Below are 22136 nucleotides of genomic sequence, written 5' to 3'. Positions count from 1 at the left end.
TCTGCGGATGGGGAAGCAGCTGAGGTGTGGGAGGGTACGAGTATGCTGCCTACAGAAGAAGTCAAAGGGAGGAAGAAGAAGGGGAAACTCAACTGCACAAAAACAGGGCTTTCCATGAAATAATAAGCAGCTTTTCAAATTGTCTCCCCAAATCTCATATGGCACAGGCCTGTTTCGACAATACATTTCATTACCCATCTCTTTCCCGTTTTAATGCAGACATGGTCCAGAGGGTAGAGGATTTCTTTTGTTAGTTACAAATTTGGTTTGCACTGTCTGCACTTCTCCATTTGTCCTCTGCTTTTGCTGCCGAAGTCAGTGTCAGCTTGCATTGTCAAATAAGATTGTCATCTTTGAACTCTGAAACTCTGAGCCTTCATCTGCGGAATCCATCACCGCGACATTCAGAAAATGTATATATACCCTGAGCTGAGATATGGGATGGGACAATATCAGTGGTGGAAAGTAACTAAAGTACATTTACTCAAGTATGTTACTTTACTGGAGTATTTCAAATGTTCTATTCTTTTACTTCTACTCTCGACTACATCTCAGAGACAAATATTGTAGTTTTACTCCAATATTTGAAGACTTAAGTTACTAGTTACTTTTTGTAGATTTTGATTATTATTACAAAACATACATTAACCACATCAGCCCTATTTAAATGTTGGCTATTTGAAAATAGCCGATCTACAACCTCACGTTGTGAGCTTGTAGATCTGCTATTTTCAAAAGATTTGTATACATTTTATACATGTGATAACTTGTGAAACGGGACATTCTGCATCTGCATAATTAGTACTTTTACTTTAGTATATTTTGATGCCAATACTTTTGTACTTTTACTCAAGTAAATGTTGTTTCTTGCGGTATTGATACGTAAGTACATAAGTAAAAATATATACTTTTTCCACCACTGGACAATATAGGCACAGAGTCAGAAAACAGAAATCTTCCAGAACACAATCAGAATTTCATTGTCGCATCATGTGGCTTACAGGTGGAAAGAAGTGGGTGAAATTAGTTTTTGTGCAAACGCCATCATTTTTGTTGTTTTCAGGAAGAGAAAAAGAAGAGGGGGTGGGGGGACAGGGAGAGCAAGGAGAAAATGTAATCAAACAGTAAAGAGAAACATGTGGCAAAAATCGAAGATATCTACACACATACACACAGGACTGCATTGCTCATAGGACGGCCGTGCACGCCGTGCAGGAACCTATTTGAACAGGAGCACGCGCAGGCACATGCATAGATTTAAAACAACTTTAAATTCACACCTCAACAAAGTCAACAAAGGCTGCCGACCGCCGGTTGTCACACCAGCATCAATTAACATAGGATTGAGCCTAGAGATGCATATCAATCGTCCATCGTGTGACCTGCAGTGTAGGTGTTAAGCGACGTGCGCGTCACGTCATTAAAATAGAGTGCAACCACATACCAAATCAGCAATGCAACACTGCATCCACATAGCATAATCCAGCTGGAACTGTATGTACATGAGGTTAGACATAATAAGGTGCATAAGGTTAGACACAAAGGTGGTAGCACCTCGTTAGCTCCACAAAGCAGCAGCAGGTGCGAGAGAGTGACAATGCAAGAGAAACAATGCAAGATGTGATTTGTGGTGTCTACTGTGTCAAATAAAAAAAATAAAGTAGGCTTACACACTCTAGCGCAGGGGTCTTCAACAGGAGGTCCAGGACCCCTAGGGGGTCCTCAGAGTTACTACAGGGGGGCCTTTTCAGCGGTGAAATTTGGTGTAGAGGAAAAAAAGTTGGGAACCAAGTATAGACCCTGGGGCACAACTAACTACAGTATGTAGGGTTTGAAATCTTCCTGTGACTGGTTTCCTAATACCTCAGGCTGCCAGCAAAACATTCCCATGCAGTGCATAGCATGCACTTACAAAAAAAATGTCATCTGCTGTTGTACAATAAATAACCATTTTAGTTGTATTAAATACTGATTCATTCATCATATAACCAATCATTCATGAATCCACTTAACACATCGGGTGCCAAACACGGTCTGGACCGTGTTTTCACAGAGTAGCGCATTGGTGCCGAACACGGTCCAGACCGTGAAATATGTCTTTTTGTTTTTTTTTGTTTTTCTCCACACGGGCGGGGCTAGAGCAGCTCTGGGAGTACCCATTGTGATCTTGAGAAGGATAGGCCAGATAGATCACCGGAAACAAAAACATGGCTCCCATCCACTTCCTGTCTATTTCCTTCTTTAAAACACCTATATCTCCGAATCTGTTTCCGGTGGGGAAAACCGGTCATGCGCGATGCGCGATCCCCCCCCATTGTAACTCGCGAGTGAAATGTTATCGTTCCAGGCTGTAGCCAGGGTCATCGCGCAACATGAATGGATGTTTTTTTTTACATGGATTTGCTCCTCGTGGAGTCTAGAGCTTTAAACAGCAAAGCGCAGTCAATGGGGAGAATGCTGGCACCCAACGTAAGTTGTTATGAAAAAATGCTGGCACCCAATGTGTTAAATGCAAACAATATTGGGTATTTCACAGTACAGCAATGTGTAGTGAGTTACAGCCATAGCCACTTTTTCGGCGAATTGAAATCCACCATCTTTGAACTTCCTGTCCCGAAATGAAACCGGAGACGATTGCTATTGGCTGCAATTACAGCGAGGGCGGGTCTTCACTCGGTAGAACCATTAGAAACACACCCGACTTTATCATAATTTGTTTAATTAATGGGATCATAATTTACTAAACGCATAATATGATGATTTAAAAAAGACTTTAAACTAGTGATTGAAAACATAAAGTGTTAATGAAAATGTTTACTGAGGTAATAAAATTAAGTTTAAAGTCCAGCCAAAACCTCATTCAATTGTTTTGAAGGTACATTTTCCTGCAGCCTTCACTGCCCTGCAGGAGGTGAAATAGCAACATCTGCTGGGCCATTAATACGAACTGCATGACTTTAAGAGAACCCGGAAAAGGGCTTCAATTCCAGCGCCGATTCCTTGGCTCTTGGTTACAGAACATCACATTTAAGGGAGAAACTCTGCTCATGCAAATAACGGAATACTGTAGCAGTTGTAATAACGTGCATAACACAGCTCTCTAATCCAGTTCAGATTAGAAATCCTAAAGCTTCTGACAATATTAACCATGCTTTCACATAACTAATAATATGATAACTATCCAAATTGTATATTAATAGTGTTTGACAAAGAATTGCTTTAACACAAGAATTCCCTGTCAAAAGTATAATTTGCTAAAGTAAATAGTTCATACTATGCTGCCAATTCTAAGAAGGCGCTTAGAGTGAGATTTGAGCGAAATTGGGGTGGATTGGGGGTGTTTATTTCCCCTGCGCTTTGAGTGCTAAAACTATTAATTAGACGTTCAACATCTTGTATCCAATGTCATTCATAATTCATCTTTCAACTGGGAGCATTTCACTTTCAAATGTGTTCTACATCAGTGGTTCTCAAACCTTTTCATGTCAAGGACCCCCAAATTGATTTAGATTTGTCCGAGGACCCCCATCTGAAAATGTTTTGTGCCAGGGACCCCCAGAAGAGAAGATTTTGTGTTAAAACATTCAAGATTATTCAAAAATTGCCAAACATTTTCGATAGTTTTCAAATATTTTCTAAAAATAGTTTGAATAGCAAACCTATAAATGGATAAAGTGGTTAAGATGACTGTGATGCTATGTTAACTACTTTTGCTGGGGACCCCCTAGAACCCCCCCAAGGACCCCTTGGGGAATGTAGAACCAATGTTCTAATTACTTGAAAACAGTGTAGAATTCTTCAGGCACTTATTGATGATATCCAGAACTTCCAAAACACAGGGTTCGCTTGTAATGAAAAACAAAACAAAAACAAAAACACAGACAGGAGATGCCGTGCTGTTAGCTTGAAATTCAGTTATTTTCGCCAAGCGACACTGATTCTATGGAGTATAAATAAGGTTTACGTAGTGAGAGGAAACATTTAAATAATATTCCATAAGTCCATCAAATTTAAGAACATTCTTGAACTTGGCTTATGTTGCTGGAAGTGTCGCACACCAAAATAGCAGATCTACAAACTCACAATGCATCACGCTGCGGCGCATTTTGCGCTTATAGGTTGGCTATTTTCAGTGTGCGACACCAGTGCACAAACAAGTATAAATCCGGCTTTATGGTCATCTATTTATATCTATAAATTCACAAAACCTGTGTCTGTCTGTGCGTGTGTGTCTGTCTGTCTGTGTGTGTGTGTTTGTGTCCAGGCATAACCGATTGACTTCAAACTTGGCGTGTGTGTTTCACACACACTGACACTGACAACAGGTACAAAAAGTACAATGGGTATTGCATAAACAGGTGGGGCATGGCATGCAATCCCAACTTGAGTCGTTCCCGACTAGGCTAGCTCGGTGCCCGTTTATAAATAACCCATTGATTGTAATATCTAACGATTTTAGTACTGTGGTAAAGGGTACCGCACTGGGTACTTTAACAATTGGTACAGCGAGTACTCTGGCAGCAGGTACAACGGGTATTGCATTACCGATTTACATTGTTCTCGACTTGCATGGTCGCCGAGGAGGCCGGCGCCCGAAGGGCACAAAACTTTAGGAAAAAGGCTAAATTAGCTTTCAAATATTAAAATGACTGTGTCATGGTTTCTTATATTCTAAATATTTTGCTGTGGGGAGGTGGGGTGGTCTTTGAGGATTGTTTTACATACATTATGCTAGTAGTCCAGAGCTCAAAAAAATTTGAGAACCGTTGGCTTACAGTATATCAGGCTACAATAAATGGCAGGGCGCATAAGCTATTACGCTTCTGGAGAGATCTACATGCCTGGAAGCAGAAACTCAGAGAATGATAAACGCCATTATGTGTGTGTGGTTTCAATTCAGTGCAACAGTTGTTTGACAATTGATTTTGACAACATGATGGTTATAGGCAGCAGCAGCCAGAACAAGCTGCAATACAGTGCAATGATGGTAAAAAATACTGTAACAGCACCAAGTAGTTGAAGTCAAATAAAATAGCAGAAATTCTAGTACAATATTAATGATTTCAGCATCAGGACACTTGGATTAGTGACAAAATCAATTTGCAGAGGTGCTGCAGCCAAGCCTGGATAGATTATGTGGATTGTGTTTAGAGAATCAACACAAACAAGAATTTACAAGGATCTCAGAGAACCTACGATACGGTACAGCTCAACACGTTATGTAGCCTGACCATTTACCCTGCCGTTTGTTGTCTAGGGTTCATGCCATTTACTCCGATCTAGCACTTTGTAAGTCGCTCTGGATAAGAACATCTACTAAATGCCCAAATTGTAAATAGTAAAGTGCTAGAGAGTAGAGAGATAAGCAGCCAATGGAACAAAGTATAGATTTTGGAGCTAATTAAACTTTTGGAATGCCACCAAATGGTGAAAATAAAAGAGAATGCGAAACCCTTTGCTCATTGGAAAAAGCAGCCGCATATTATCGATATCTGACTTGGACTTTTCCAAAAAGAAATCCACTCATTTGGATTTGGGATTTACAGTTACTGAGGAATAGTAAAAAAAAAGAATGCTTATGGGTCCTATTGACAATGTGTTTAGCAAAGTACCATGTATCTAGCTCAAACAGGAAAATGATTATAAAGCAATCCTATTTTTAAAATTTCACCTGCCAATGTTTAACCAAAAAATGTGATATCAGACAAAGTACAGAATAAATAAATTATGAATTGATTGATTGATTGATTGAATACTTTATTTAGAAAGACATAGAAACAGTACATGGAAGTACACTTCACAATGCAAGGTCCTCTAAACTGGATCGCTCATAAAAGCACAGTGGCTTATTTAAAATGAGATCCCCACGCACTGAAATCATGATGACATTTAAGAAGACATACAAATATACACTACTATGCAGAACGTCAGACAATCAGCTTACAGGTTACTGGAATTACATCTGCATATTACAAAGGTCACACAAAAAAACAGCATACCACAAGTGTCACTGTGAATTTGGATGTGCATATTAAATTCCATCACCTAAGTAACGAGAAATATGTAGAAAATGAAGACAGTGCCATTCGCTGACTTTCTGCATTCACCGCCTAGGATGTTCAAAACCTTGCCCCGAATCACCATCCATTCCAAGCTTATCTCGCAGCGTGCAGGACCTAGCCCCAGTCATTCACGATAATCCACAGATTGTAGGCTGCAAACAGACATTTGTTTTTTTTTACAACAGATGCCAGATTCAGATAAACATTTAATTAGCAACTCATCAGCTCTGTCAGAGCTAATTACCCCCATTCTCAAGCCTTAGCCAAGACCGCTCGCTCCTTAAGCCCGATTCATACTTAGTTGCACAGCGGTGTCGCGCATCGGATCTACAAGCTCCCAACGCGTCGCAGTGCGACACAATGTGAGCTTGTAGATTGGACGTTTTTTGGTGTGCGACACACAATGCACAACCAAGTATAAATCAGGCATTGCTGTTGGTCCACACAAACAGATGACTCCTCTGCCTGCCTGGGATTCACAGAGCCCGGGGCTCTATGAGGCTCGGGCCCTGATAGCGTACAAGCATTCTGAGTGGATAATCCGGCCATTCACATGTCACAGCAAGCAGACTCCTCTGGGTCAGAGCAGCGAGGAGAATGGGCTAGATAGAATTACAGCCCCAGAGCATTGTACTATTTATCAGTGCTTAACACGCCCGTCACACAAATCGAGGTGGTGTCCGAAAGAAGCAGTTGTTGTTTGTCATCGGGATTGGTGCATGCATTTCTCACCGAGGCGAATTCCTTTGCACGTGCAAACATACCTGGCAAAAAGTACAGTAGGCCACTCATGTCTGGGAGTAACGATACTCGTTCTGTGATTCAGCTGGTAAACAATGCTGAGCAGAAAAGGGTAGGGGAAAAAAGCTGATCTCAGCCTAAATTCCAAGGGATGAAAACGAAACCTATGATGTCTTCCCATGGAAAGAAAACATTAGAATTTTGGTATTTGAAACGTGCCTGAGAGAGGAATTCTGTGGCATAATGGTTAAACTTTTGTCTCGTGCCCTGCACACAGTTATGAAACAAAGGCTAGAATGTGAGGCACGCTGTCCCTGTTATTATTAGATACAATACATACTTTACATACATACACACATATACACATACATATACACACACACGCACGCACACGCACTTATAACAATGTTCTCTCATTCCATTAAAATTAGTATTCTGCATGCTTACATACATGTATGATGCACCCCAAACCATCACTATAGCATTCACTTTCTCCATACTGACCCGTAACCTAGCAACCGTTTGACGTTCCACAAAAGAGATGATTAAAGGTAGCTTCTTTCCCATTCTGAGCATGGACGCTTTGATAGATCCTCCCCCACCCACCGCCACCCCCACCCCAACTCGTGTTCTCTCCCCGGTAGCATGCCAGGAGCACTCACATTACCTACACATATGAAATATGAATCACCACACTGTTTTTTAGCCTTTTCTATAGTCATACACTGCGGAAAGGACCTGTCATTGTAGAATTTGAGGGCTTTAATGCGTCTGGGTTCTCATGTCACACTTGAATCCTAAGCTATAGGGCGTAAGTCCCATAGAGGCTTAGAAGCTAAATGTTAGTTTGTAACTGGTGAGTTTCTCAATTCTGTTGCCCCACGGCTATGTAGGACATAAAATTAGCTAGTCTTCAATGACATGCACTTAAACACAGACAGTGCACGGTGTTCGTCGACTAAAACTATGACGAAAAATGTTGGTCGACTACCTTTTTTCACTGACGAAAACTAAATAAAAACTAAGGTATGATGACTAAAACTAAGATATATTGACAATTTCGTCAACAAATAAAAACTAGACTAACATGTTAGTGAGGGACTAGTGGAGAAGAGATCCAGTAGAACTAAAAGACAAGTCATTTTATGTCACATATATGGTTGTGCTGTGAAAATAGCAGATCTACAAGCTCACAACGCGTCGCAGCGGCTATTTTCAGCATGCAATGAAGTGTAAAATCAGCCATTACGACGCCATCAAGGCACCGCCAAACTACATTATAGTCGACTAAATCAACTGTAGATTTAGTCGACTATAATCTTATGATATTTAGTCGACTAAAACTAGACAAAAACTAAAACATTTCAGATGACTAAAATATGACTAAAACTAAATGGAATTTTATTCAAAAGACAGAACATAAAGAACATAAATACAAGACAGACTGGAGAACTGGATGGGACTTTCTGGCACAGTACTAAACTGTTTTCAATCATACATAAAGGCCAGGGACTACTTTGTGTCTATCTAGGTAATTACACATCTGAGCAGAAGAAATGACATGCAGAGTTCTTCTTTTCAACATCTACCGTACATGCTCCCACTGACTCAGATTATGGAAATCAACAAAATGTATTTCCATAGTTATACAGAGTACAGACGACACACATTTACATAACCGTATCAGCGGCAGTGGTGTAAAGTAACTAAGTACGTGTGCTCAAGTACTGTACTTCAGTACAATTTTTAGGTATTTTTTACTTTCTTCAGTATTTACAATTTTCAATACTTTTACTTCTACCCCACTATGTGAGAGGAAAATATTTTACTTTTACTCCACTACAATTATATGAAAACTTTAGTTACTAGTTACTTTGTAGATTTTTACAATTATTACAAAACACACTAAAGCACTTCAGCCGTAGTACATATATTTCGGCCATTTGAAAATAGCCGATCTACAGCCTCACAATGCGACACATTGTGAGCTTGTCGATCGGCTATTTTCAAAAGATGTTTTATACATTTTGAACTTGTGAAATGGGACATTCTGCACAGTGAGTACGCTACTTTCACTTTGAGTACTTTAAGTATATTTTGATGCTGATACCTTTGTACTTTTGCTCAAGTACATTTTTGAATACGGGACTTCTACTTGTAACAGACTATATATCTACATGGCAGTATTGATACTTTTACTTCTTCCATCACTGATCACCAGGGGACTATCAGTGGTCCAATAATTGAATTGTGAACGGCTTCATTGTTTGTGAACTGATTGTCAAGCAAGGACCTCCTCCCTACACACAGGTGGGGACGATGACATGATTTCAAAAGAGGGGCGTACACCCCCATTGTCACTTTTTAATCTGCTCTGAGGAAGGCTGAGGCAGAAACGCGTTAGCGTTCTCAATACATAGAAGAAATGTGCATCTGAGCCTGTCTTGCATCCTTTATTTATACAGAGTACCGCTTTTTCCACTTCTGTGTTTTTTTTAAACTTAGTTTTAGCTGAGCACCCACTGCCTAAACAAAAAGGCATCCAGAGGGAGCGCACCTGCTTGTTTCTTACAATTAAATAGTTAATCGCAATTATTTGTGTGACAATTAATCGTCAACTTAACCCATTAAGACCTGAAGCCGATTCTACAAATGTCTTCTAAATCCCAACAGTATTCTGAAAAAAACAACAACAACATATGTTTCTATATCAGTGGTTCTCAAACTTTTTCATGTCAAGGACCCCCAAAATGATATGTATTTGGTCGCGGACCCCCATCTCAAAATATTATGTTCCAGGGACCCCCAGAAGCAAAGATTTGAGTTAAGTGTTCGCTTTAAAATAATACATATATTCAAAGATTTTCACACATTTTCACGATTTTTCAAAAATAGCAGATCTACAAGCTCGTAGCGCGGCACCGAGTGCCGCGCTACGAGCTTGTAGATCTGCTATTTTTGAAAAGCGTCAGATTACACATTTAACCCATTACGCGTCTTAATGGGTTAACTGTGTAATCTACTTGTACAACTACATCATGAACCATCCAGACCTCTCAGGTCACCATCTGAGAAGGTCTGCTTTCTGTCCCCAGAATCAGAACTAAAGGTGGGGAGAAGCAGCGTTACATTTGTATGCACCACACATCTGGTTCAAACTGGATCTGGTTCAAACTCCCAGAAAAGAGGTCTTCTAAAACTCTCACATGGTGAATACATAACCGCATATCCTTGTTTTTTGTGCTGTGTCAGTTCTTTTAAATCAAAGCTACAGTACGAACCTTTCTGGCTGCCACTGCCTTTTATTGAGGCTTTTTAATCATTCTTCTGCACTGTAATTTAACTATTATTTATACTTCATTTTAATTTTTTATTGTTTTCAAATGTCCTTGTATAATGTGTTTATTTTGCTCTTTGTCTTGATGTCTTAATGCTTAATGTTTTATGTACTTTGAATTGGCTTATTGAAATATGCAATACAAATGTGCAATATAAAGACACTTGCCTGGCCTTTAGCTCTGGTCCATAGCGTTAGGAGTTCTCCTTAACGCTACAGTATGTGAATCTTCGGGCATTCTTTTCATACCGCCGGTAGCGCAGTCTCTCGACTTTAGTAAAAAAATAGAAATGTCTTTTAGTTACTCCAGTGCCCCACCTACAGATCTGGTCAATGGATTTTTTCTTTTCTTGACATTCATGAAGTAATATTATGAAAGTCATCCGATCCATTGAACACTAGTTTCACCTGTAAATACAGAGTAAAGAGAGACGTACTCACGTGACAATGATATTCCAGAACCATTGTCTGAAAAAGCAGCGGTATGTGCCATTAACTGTTATGTTGAATTATAAAACGAAATGTGTTTTATTAGCCTGGCATTGCCAGACTGACCACGTGGGATCACTTGCACGTTCTCTCCCATATCGTGGCAATAACGTTTTATCCCCCAGCATTGACTATGTTGAATCATTTCCTTCGTCATAAATATCCAATGAATGTAATCTATCTCGCAAAGTACGTTGGCGAGGATGGGGTCACTCTTTATATTCAATTAATTCGCCGTTCAAGTCAAAGTGGTCTGCCATCGTAATTAGACGCTTAGTGCTGCCTAAGGACCGTAAATATTGAGTTGTGACTTGTGATAGGTTAAAACTAAGTTGTGTGGAGGAACAGCTTTAGTGTTGCCAGGTCTGCTTATTGTAATTTTCCCCCAATATTTTATTTGAAAATAGCACAATTACAAGCACACAACGTGTCGCGATGCGACGCGTTGTGAGCTTGTAGATCTGCTATTTTCAAATAGCTGATGAAGTGCTCATGTGGCCCATAGTCGCTTCTTTTTGGGCTTGTTTTCCTAGACCTGGTTGCTTGTTTCTGTCACAGAATCTGGCAACACTGGACAGCTTTAACGTTAGTATTGTGTAAGTCTTGACTTAGAAGTCATTTATGCTATATACTAAGTTTTAACTTAGTGTGAGGTAATGTAACCGGCCCCCAGGAGGACATATACGTTCATGCAGGGGCTGCAGTACAGACTTTCAGTGGCAGGAGCCTTTTTTAGACCCTTTGGTAAAAATTGTGGTTTGTGTGAGAGTGGGCTGTGTACCACTCTCTAGCCAGGATCAATGACTCACATCCCATACCCACGCCATACTCTTTAACCCTTTAAGACCTGAGGTTCAGATTCTACAAAATGTCTTCTAAATCCAAACAGTTTTTTTTGGGCGGTGAAACCGCCCCTATAAGTGAGGTTTGGATATTTGTACAACAAACCCTGCACCGTGATTGGCCAATCACAGTCTATTCAGGACTGTGATTGGCCAGTGTCACATGACACATGTGCATAGCCCTATATAAGAAACCATAACTTTAAAAAAATTTCAATAAATGTATTTATTTTTTGTACACGATTGGTTGACTCCATTCAGTATTGTGATTAGCTAGCAAGACACCGCCCACTTCACACAGGGTGTGATTTTTTATTTAAGTTTCTATATCAGTGTTTCTCAAACGTTTTCATGTCAAGGACCCCCAAAATGATATGTATTTGGCCACAGACTCCCATCTCAAAATGTTTTGTTCCAGGGACCCCCCAGAAGCAAAGATTTGAGTTAAAAATGTTCGCTTTGAAAATATTTATTTAAATATTTGCACACATTTTCACGATTTTTCAAAAATAGCAGATCTACAAGCTCATAGCGCGGCACTCTGTGCCGCGCTATGAGCTTGTAGATCTGCTATTTTTGAATAGCCAAAGAAATCTAAAGTGACACAGATGCGTTCCCGGTCTTAATGGGTTAATCAGACGAGCCAGTGATATCTCAACTCCTCAAAACAATTCAAGTGTCTCTGCTGTACTTGAAGTCAAATTATTTCTCCGGTGCACATGCTTCAGTAGCACAGGAGGCCCAGTGCACATGCACCACATACACAGATTCTATTTTCATAATGCCACCTGAAGGTGTAATTTGCGAGTTATACATAAATTGCCTCACCCCGCATTATTGCATTCCTACTTCCCCTTCGTCTGGTCCTCCTCCCAACGCCTCAGTGTCTCGGAGCGCATTGTTAAGGGTCTCCAATAACCAGGTAAAGGAGACGCCAGGGAGCGCTGGGGCTGATGAGAGAGAGAGAGAAGGAGGGAAAGAGAGAGAGAGGGAGACAGAGCAAGAATCAGTGAATCACACATATGAGCTATGCTGAGGCATCATAACTTGCAGCCCAATGATAAAATGCATTCCTTTGTTTTTTCTTTCCACCGGGCCGTCCTGTGTGACTGTTTGTGCGTCTGTCTGCATCAGCATCTAGTTGAGTGTTGAGGGGATTCGTCTGTGAGACTCGACAATATGTTTTCGGCTTTGGGGGGTTTCTTTAAATCTCAAACGGGGGGATGGGGGTGGGAGGAAAGAGTAAAGTGAAAGAAGCAGCTGAGAGGGAAGGTGTTAGAAGCAGAGAGAGAGCGATGGAGTTTCAGGTCCCAACCGTTGGAAGAGAGGAGAACGCTGCACCAAGAGACTGGGGAAGCGAGATAGGGGAATAACTGCATATTGGCACAGAATATTCAATACCTGGGATATACGGCACTGAAAATAAAACCAGAATGCACAATCTGGAATGGCAAGATATCAAATCTTTACTTTTCAATATTACTTTTTAACAGTAAAACAGAAGAACGTTTTAAACAGGGGAAGAACTGTATGAACCTATGAACCTGTTTATTTGTTTTGACAGAAAACAAGTTGCTTTCTGTGGAGGTATACTGTATGTTTTTAGGGATCAAACAAAATTCTCAAGAATAAATAAATAAATTCCAGTACTGAATTTCCAGTCCTAAGAAGAAGGACAATAGCCACCCACCAACCACAACCAACCTCTGTGCAAATTGACTCACAGTTGTCTAAATGAATATTGTTTCTCAGACAACTGTTTCTCAGACAATAACAAAAAGAAAATCCCTTAAAAAAGTTTAATATTAAAAGGTCTCTAGTTATTTGCTGTGAAAAACATACTTTGGCCTTTCATTGTTGAAAGTTGAAAATTAGCTCTGATTGGAGTTTTCTACTCTCCATCTAGCACATTTTTATCTTGGCTTCAAATTTATCAATTGTAGTTCATTAAAACATTATGCTTCACCGACAGCAAAGGTTGTCTTCTTTCATCTTCTTTCCAAAAAGATGAATTTACCAAGAGTTTCTATGCAAGGGTGGCCCTTATCCCCACTCTCGTTTGCGCTAGCAATCTTTTGCTGGGAATTTGGAACACAAGATTTGTGTTTATGTAGATGATACTTTAGGATATGGGGAAAAGATCTGAACTTATAGAGCAGAATCCTACCTTCACTCTCCCCAGAGTTCTCGAACATAACTATACGTTTATTCATGAAAATAAAAACAAAGTTTAACTCCGGTTTGTCTTAATAAGATGTAAAAGTACTACAATGTTCCACAATAGCCGATCTACAAGCTCACAACGTGTCGCATCGTGACGCGTTGTGAGCTTGTAGATCTGCTATTTTGAAACATTGTAGTACCTTTACTTTTGGTACTTCAAGTACATTTTGATACCAATACTTTTGTACTTTTACTCAAGTACATTTTGAATTCCTTTTATTTGTAACTTCTACATTGCAGTATTGATACTTTTACTTAAGTAAAACATGTGAGTACTTTTTCCACCACTGGGTATAAGGGTGCTTAACAACAGGTACAACTGAGAGAGATTACATTTACTCAAGTACTGAACTTAAGTAAAATGTTGAGGTATTTTTCACTTTACTGGAGTATTTCAGTAATTTCCTGTACTTATACTTCTCCACTACATCTCAAAGGCAAATATTGTACTTTTTACTCCACTGTAGTTTTACTCCACTACAATTATTGTCGTGGAACTTATCACAAAACATACATTAACCACTTCAGCCCTATACATATTTCGTCCATTTGAAAATAGCCGATAAAGCTCACAATGACTCACGATGCGACGCATTGCGAGCTTGTTGATCTGTTATTTTCAAAAGATTTGCATACATTTTTAACTTGTGAAATGGGACATTCTACAAAATATTTTTACTTGTATTACTTTAACACATTGGGTGCCAGAGGTTTATTAAAATATTATACGTTGAGTGCCTGCATTTCTTCCATCCACTTGCGTTATACGTTTCGTGCTGCAGAAGCCCCGACGCGGAAGTGCATGTAAACAAAGCGTGCGTGCGAGACGGCGGAGGGTCCCGACTAACGCCTGGAACAATAATATTTCCAACGCGATCCTCCATTGCAGCGTGATCGCCGATCGGAAACGGCTCGTTTCCACCACATTAAAAAGAAATGGAGATATTAAGCTTTTAGTCAAGGAGATAACATTGAAAACGCCGACCGGAAGGATTTTTGACATGGAGCCTCATCCAGCCTCTTCTTCTCAGAAACTCCTTGGGTGATGTCAAAGTTTCGTTTTAGCGCCCCACGTGGGCCACTCGTATAAAAATAGAATTGGGTCAAAAACGGTCCGGACCGTTTTCGGCACTTCTCGTTTGGACCCTCAAAAACGGTCCGGACCGTTTTTGGCATTCAATGTGTTAAGAATATTTTGATGCCAATACTTTTGTACTTAACTTTTTACATTGTGAATACTGGAATTATTCTTGTAACAGAGTATTTATATATTGTAGTATTGATACTTTAACTCAACCTTTTCTGGCCATGACCCCCCAAAATAATCATGAACCCCCCCACACACACCCTGATAAGCACTTGGAATTGATTTGGAAAAACAAATATCTATATCTTTCCTTTAAAACATAACAATTTGTTGATATGAACAATATCACTTGATTGATCATTAAAATAAACACGCCCTGAAAATGTGACACACCCATGTGTCAAGTGTTTAAGTGGTCAGTCAGATACTACTTACACAAATACTTTCAAGATGAGAGAGTGAGAGAGAGAGATAGAGAGGGGGAGGGAGGGAGGGATGGATGAATGAATGATATTTATGCTCATGGGTCATGACCATGGTAGAATTTGGACAGGAAGTCTGCAGGGCGAGGGGCCTCGGACTCGTGGAAATACCGCATGACGTGGGTCTTCTGCTTCCATACGCTGATGGTCTCCTGGAGTTCCATCTTGCCCTTGATGACCAACAGGTCGATTGCACGCAGGTCGGTGACATGCTTGTTCCTGTTGAACATCTCTCGTACTTTGTCTCCTGCCTGGCGTGGAGTGATGTCCAGCTGGAACCTGGCCACTGCAGGGGGCACCTCGCGGTACCAAGCCCGGTACAGGTCCCGAACCCTGCGCTTGGCTTCACCCAGGTCCCGACTAAAAAGCGGTTTCACAACTGTGGCAGCACCTGCAGCCGTTCGGGCCGCCGCTGTGGACGACATGACCTTTTGCCCGCTTTGTACCCTTCAGGGAGGTATAATGTTGTTCAGTCCGAGTGTCCTTCTGGTCCGACGGAGGTTAATTTCCTGGAACTGGCCCGCAAAGAACTTAACCTGTGATGTCTGAGTAATGGTTAGTGGTCTGACTGCCAGCGTCTTTCAATTGGAGGCTCTAGCACACTGTTTCTCAACATTAAGTCAAGGGACCCCCCAGCTAAATATTTCTTTAATGAGATTGGGGTCCGAGAGATACAGATCCCTGCTTCCTATATAATGGGGGTCTGTAGCCTATTTAATGTCAAAGTGGTAGACCTTGAAATGAAAAAAGGTAAATAATCACTGCTCTAGTAGTGAAGTAGGCTCTATGGTTCCACTGGTTGAGGTTGGAGGCTGAAGGTGAAATAGGCTCTATGGTTCCACTGGTCGAGGTCAGAGGGTGATGAAGGTGAAGTAGGCTCTATGGTTCCACTGGTCGAGGTCAGAGGCTGAAGGTGAAGTAGGCTCTATGCTTCCACTGGTCGAGGTCAGAGGGTGATGAAGGTGAAGTAGGCTCTATGGTTCCACTGGTCGAGGTCAGAGGCTGAAGGTGAAGTAGGCTCTATGGTTCCACAGGTCAGGGTCAGAGGCAGGTGAAGGTGTCTCTTGCAACTCTGTGTGGTGCGCTTGTATGCTGAGCTGCCTCCATGCTTGTGTCGTCATTATGCCAGCCATGCCCAAATATAGATTGTCCATGATGTCACAAGGAAGAATTAGCTTAGGATCAACTGAGGAAAGTTTGGTAGTTACCATTGTTTTCCAAAAATATAAGTCATAAAAAAATGTAATACATAAATAATGTTTATGGCCATATTAGCTTATTACATAAGCTAATATGACAGATACCATAGTGGTATTCTGATATTGACTGCCTCTGTAGTGATCAGTTTTACAGGAATAAACATATATAGCATAATCTGTGTTAATTAACCACTATAAACTTGCCCAATGGTTACATTTCAAATATCTTACACCTAATTGAGATAAAATATTCATTCACTTAAAAAAAAAAGGGGGGAAAAACACAAGTTGGATGCCCTCTACTCTATTATTTCTGCTAATCTTTTCAAATATGAAAATTGTCTCATTAACTATGCACAATACAAAAATGTATCAAGCAGAAATGGATTCTACGTCAAAAATCACCTTAGAACAACTGAGAAAAGTTTGGTACACCCGTTTATAGCTAATCGTTATAGCTTTTGCCCTGTCTATCTACTTTGAAGGCTTTTCTTTGTTCTGGAGTTGGAAGGTTGATGCATGCAGCAGGTGGGACCTTATCTGTGAGCTTTAGCTGGCACACACGCCTCACGTTTGTCCACAGGGATAAGCATTGTCAGCGTGAGCTCTTTCTAGCGGGCGTCCACGATCATGCTGGTCTAACCCAATAAGACCAGGAACGCATCTGTGTGTCATTTTAAGATTTCTTTGGCTATTCAAAAATAGCAGATATACAAGCTCATAGCGCGGCACAGAGTGCCGCGCTATGAGCTTGTAGATCTGCAATTTTTTTTGAAAAATCATGAAGATTCGTGCAAATCTTTGAATATATATTTTTCAAAGCGAACATTTGTAGCTCAAATCTTTGCTTCTGGGGATTCTACAAATGTCTTCTAAAAATCCTAACAGTTTTTTGAAAAAATGTTCCTATAGTATAATGACTATAATCAGTGATTCTCAAACTGTTTCACGTCAAGAACCCCCCATAATGATATGTATTTGGCCGCGGATCCCCATCTCAAAATATGTTGTTCCAGGGACCCCCAGAAGGAAAGATTTGAGTTAAAAAAAAATCACTTCAAAAAATATATATATTCAAAGATTTGCAAAATTTTTCATGATTTTTCAAAAATAGCAGATCTACAAGCTCATAGCGCGGCACTCGGTGCCGCGCTATGAGCTTGTATAGCTGCTATTTTTGAATAGCCAAAGTATAAAATAATGGTTAAAGTGGTTAAAATCAGAAATGACAGATGCTTTCCGGGTCTCAATGGGCTAAAAGAAGAGAAGAGAGAGAGAGAGAGAGAGAGAGAGAGAGAGAGAGAGAGAGAGAGAGAGAGAGAGAGAAAGGGGGGGGGGGGACATACAAGAAAGCAAGCATGAGAGAGGCCAGTCAAACACGGAGGGAAAGATTTCACAGAGCTATGGGGGAATTGTAAATCAATCTGAGGTGAAGTGAGAACTCGCTTGTCCAAAGGCAGTGCTCTGCACTGTGTGAGCCACCGAGGCTGTGTTTCATTAAGCGTTGTTTTTTTTTCTCCCCAATAATACAAATGTTTGACTAATCCTGGTTGCCAATAGGGAATGAAAGACTTGTGGGTATATATACTTTCAAGGTGCTCAATAATATACTGCGTTACCCTTGGAAAAAGTGGTGAAAGTCGCCGGAGTTTGAGCCGAAATCAAGCTGCCCGGGCTTTAGCGTACACAATCTATAAACACACACCAAAACACTGCGGTCTTTCTCATTAATTAATCCTCCCACACTTTCGTGCCTGACAAACAGAAGTTTCACCATGCGTGCGTGCATACTGACTTTCAGGAATTAATGTAAATCCTGATGACTTTGGGAGAGCTCAGAGGACAAAACCCTACAGTAATTGCATCGGCAATCACCATAAAACTTGACCGTGTGTGCTCTTAACCCATTAAGGCCGGGAACGCATCTGTGTGTCATTTTTAGATTTCTTTGGCTATTAAAAAATAGCAGATCTACAAGCTCATAGCGCGGCACCGAGTGCCGCGCTATGAGCTTGCACATCTGCTATTTTTGAAAAATCGTGAAAATGTGTGCAAATCTTTGAATATATATATTTTAAAGCAAAATTTTGTAACTAAAATCTTTGCCTTTGGGGGTTCTACACAAATGCCTTCTAAATCATAACAGTAAAAAAAAGAAAAAACATAATGTCGCTATAATATCAGTGCTTCTCAAACTTTTTCATGTCGAGGACCACCCAAAATGATATGTATTTGGCCGCGGACCCCCATCTCAAAATAATTTGTTCCAGGAACCCCCAAAGATTTTTGTTACAAATGTTTGCTTTAAAATATACTGTATATTCAAAGATTTGCACACATTTTCACGATTTTTCAAAAAAATAGCAGATCTACAAGCTCATATGAGCTGCTATTTTTGAATAGCCAAAGAAATCTTAAAATGACAGAGATGCGTCCCCGGATTGAATGGGTTAAATACTGGTGGTTTTATGTCTTATTAGGTAAATACAAATAATAGGGATCATGAAGGAGCCGAGCGGTCTCATTGAAATTCATGATACGGCAGTTGATCCATATGTAGTTAAATTGGGGAGGGCCTATAAATAGCATAAAAGGCTGCTTTTTATTGTAACATCTTGGTGTATATATCGTAGAATGAGTATGTGTACGGTATCTCACACTTGGCTTGAGCATTCGTCCTTGCTTGTGCACGGTGCCACGTGCACAAACACAGAAACATCTCTAGTATATTTTCTATCTGAATGCACAAGGTGTGTGTGTGGTGTGCATACTGTATATCCACTAGCCATCTTTGATGTCTGAAACCCCCCCCTTCAATGAGAGGCAAAGCTCATTAATATAGATGAGCTGGTTTATCATAAATCTTTGACTTTTATTGCTGTACGGAGAGACGGGCCCAGATGGAGCTCTCTGCTTTGCTCTCTCTCTCGTATTCAGACTCTGCTGCTGCTGCTGCTACACCAAGACACTGGCACAGAACTGGCCTTTGGGCTGAGAGGAGAGGAGAGGAGAGGAGAGGAGAGGAGAGGAGAGGAGAGGGTTGGCTGTGTCCCTACAGGTCTGCCTGTCTATTTGCCCGTGTCTATAACTTTAACCCATTACGACCGGGAACGCATCTGCATGTGTGTCATTTTTAGATTTCTTTGGCTATTCAAAAACAGCAGATATACAAGCTCATAGCGCTGCACCGAGTGCCGCGCTATGAGTTTGTAGATCTGCTGTTTTTGAAAAAATCAAATCTTTCAATATGTATATGTTTTTATGCGGCCAAATACATCCTTGACATGAAAAAAATGTTTGACAACCACTGATTATAGAAACATTAGGATTTAGAAGACAATTTGTAGAATCCCCCATGAGCAAAGATTTGAGTTAAAAATGTTCGCTTTCAAAAATATATATATTCAAAGATTTGCACAAATTCTTCACGTTAAAAATAAATAAATAGCAGATCTAAAAGCTCATAGCGCGGCATCTGCTATTTTTGAATAGCCCAAAGAAATCCAAAAATGACACACAACAGATGCGTTCCCCACGGCCTTAATGGGTTAATGAAGAAAAAAGGTAACCACTCCTCCAAAGCGTGATTTAAGCGTTCAAGTGCACACTCTGCACTTTGCCTAATTAAGAAGTCTACAGGGATGCTGCTCCTTGAAAGCTGGACGCATACATAGTATAGTATAGCTGCATGCATGTAGATAGATAAGAGAGCACGGGGGAAGCTGAGTAATGTTCTGTGCTCCCAAAACTGAATGCAATGCTGGACACGAAGCAACGAGAAGAAAAAAAAAAGAACTCACAAAAGGCATCATGGAATCCCTTCAGGGAGAGAGTACTGGAGTTACTCAACTAATATCGAAGATGCAATTTAGAGGTTATCTCGCAAGGTCAACTGTATGTTAACGCGTCGGTCTACCATCCATCAGAAGAAAATGTACTATCTAGGTTATTCTACATGAAGCTGTAGATTGATTAATCGTGGCATTTAGCTGTTTTGCAATAAACTACCAATTAATCCTGGTCACTATACTGCCTCCCCCTGGCCAGCCGGGGCGCCTGATGGAGGGGAAAGGAACTGGTTGGAATAACGTGTTCCTTCCACGCGCTACGTCCAACCGGGGAAACTCTCCCCTGTCAGGTGATAAGGTGGTCACTCTCATGCATTGAAGGAGGCATGAGCTCGGCCCTGGCCTCCCCAGGTTGGCAGAGGGAGTGTAGTGCCCAGGATTACATAGAGATTGGCACTGGGTGTAAAAAAATGGGGTTACAAAATCGTGGGATAAACATTTTTTAGTAAAAAATAAACTACCAATTGCGCCTTGAGACAAGAGATGAAAAATAACGGTTCGCCATCTCTTGTGGAGTTCATGTAATTGCCCATTGAAGGTGAAGCAGTGTTATCTACTAACCTTATTTTTGGAAGACTTTGGAAGATATGATATTGCTATTAGGAATTAGAAATATTTTATTGTTTTATTAAATATTCATAGGTAAACTACTGGAAACATGATACTCTGTAGCTGTCACATAGACGTTCCACCGCGAAAATACAATACTGCCTTACCCTTTGTTTACAAAAAATCTGGTTTGGTCAATAAAGTGCCACGAAAAAGCAGAGAATATGCAGCTTTTCATTCCAACCAAACCCATATGGCAGGTGTTTTCATTAACGTGTGCCTTCAACCAGAGAGGATTGCCGACTACCTCCTGAAACCACCTTGTGGAGTGTTTGTTTGCACTGGAAAATGTGCATACACGGTAAAATGCTGTGTTAATTTAGAGAGGCTACAAATGGATCCTTACGGGTCCCTCATGAGTCCTTATGGGGTCCATATGGCAGGTGCTGGGTTTTACGGACCCTTTATGCGTCCATTTGCGTCCATTTTGATGCTCTCAGGGTTAAATTAACACGGAGGATTTCACCGTGTATAGCCGTAGTCCCTTAGTGACATGATGTGACAATGTCTTTTCACGAATGCAACCCTAGAGTGCCTTTTTGAGCCATCGTCTGCCATGATGCCTGTGAGGAAGAACAAGCCAGCCGGCCTTATACTGTCGATGATGGCAGGACAAAGTCCACCGTCCAGGGTCTCTAGCTCCTTGATCCAGGCCAGCAGGCTCTGTGAGCCACAGGGCCACAGGGCCACACATGGAGGGCTAAGCCAGCTCGGTCCCACACACCGTTTCGCCACCTGGTCGAGGAAGATAGCGTTCCGAAGGCTCTCCATGTCATTTGGCCATCTTTAAGCTATCCCAGTACGGAAGGGTCATAGATTAAACAATGTCAAACTTTGCTTAATACATTAAGACCGGGAAAGAATCATTGTGTCATTTTTTAGATTTCTTTTGGCTATTCAAAAATAGCAGATATACAAGCTCATAGCGCGGCACCGAGTGCCGCGCTATGAGCTTGTATATCTGCTATTTTAGAAAATTCGTGAAAATGTTTGCAAATCTTTAAATATATATGGTCCTGGAACAACATGTTTTGAGATGGGGGTCCGCGGGCAAATACATATACAGAAGAAATACAGATTTAGATGACATTTGTAGAATCCCCAAAAGCAAAGATTTGAGTTAAGAATGTTCGCTTTAAAAAACGTATATATTCAAAGATTTGCACACATATGTTCATGGTTTTTCAAAAGAAAAATAGCAGATCTATAAGCTCATA

At 40.7% G+C, this 22136-nt stretch overlaps 1 protein-coding gene across 1 annotated transcript; it reads right to left on the bottom strand.

Moving 5' to 3' along the window:
- Positions 1–15301: 15301 nt before the first annotated feature.
- Positions 15302–15688, bottom strand: LOC308104663 (NADH dehydrogenase [ubiquinone] 1 alpha subcomplex subunit 6-like; the record flags this gene model as incomplete). Its single annotated transcript, XM_080455127.1, has 1 exon — positions 15302–15688. The coding sequence occupies one exon, from the start codon at positions 15686–15688 to the stop codon at positions 15302–15304; it is 387 nt and encodes a 128-aa protein (XP_080311253.1).
- Between the last annotated feature and the right edge of the window lie 6448 nt (positions 15689–22136).

The sequence above is a fragment of the Gymnoscopelus braueri genome, assembly GCF_963280865.1.
Source record: "Gymnoscopelus braueri genome assembly, chromosome: 17".
Taxonomy (NCBI): Eukaryota; Metazoa; Chordata; class Actinopteri; order Myctophiformes; family Myctophidae; genus Gymnoscopelus; species Gymnoscopelus braueri.
Note: the sequence above shows the minus strand (reverse complement) of the source record. Positions and strands in the feature narration are given on the sequence as shown.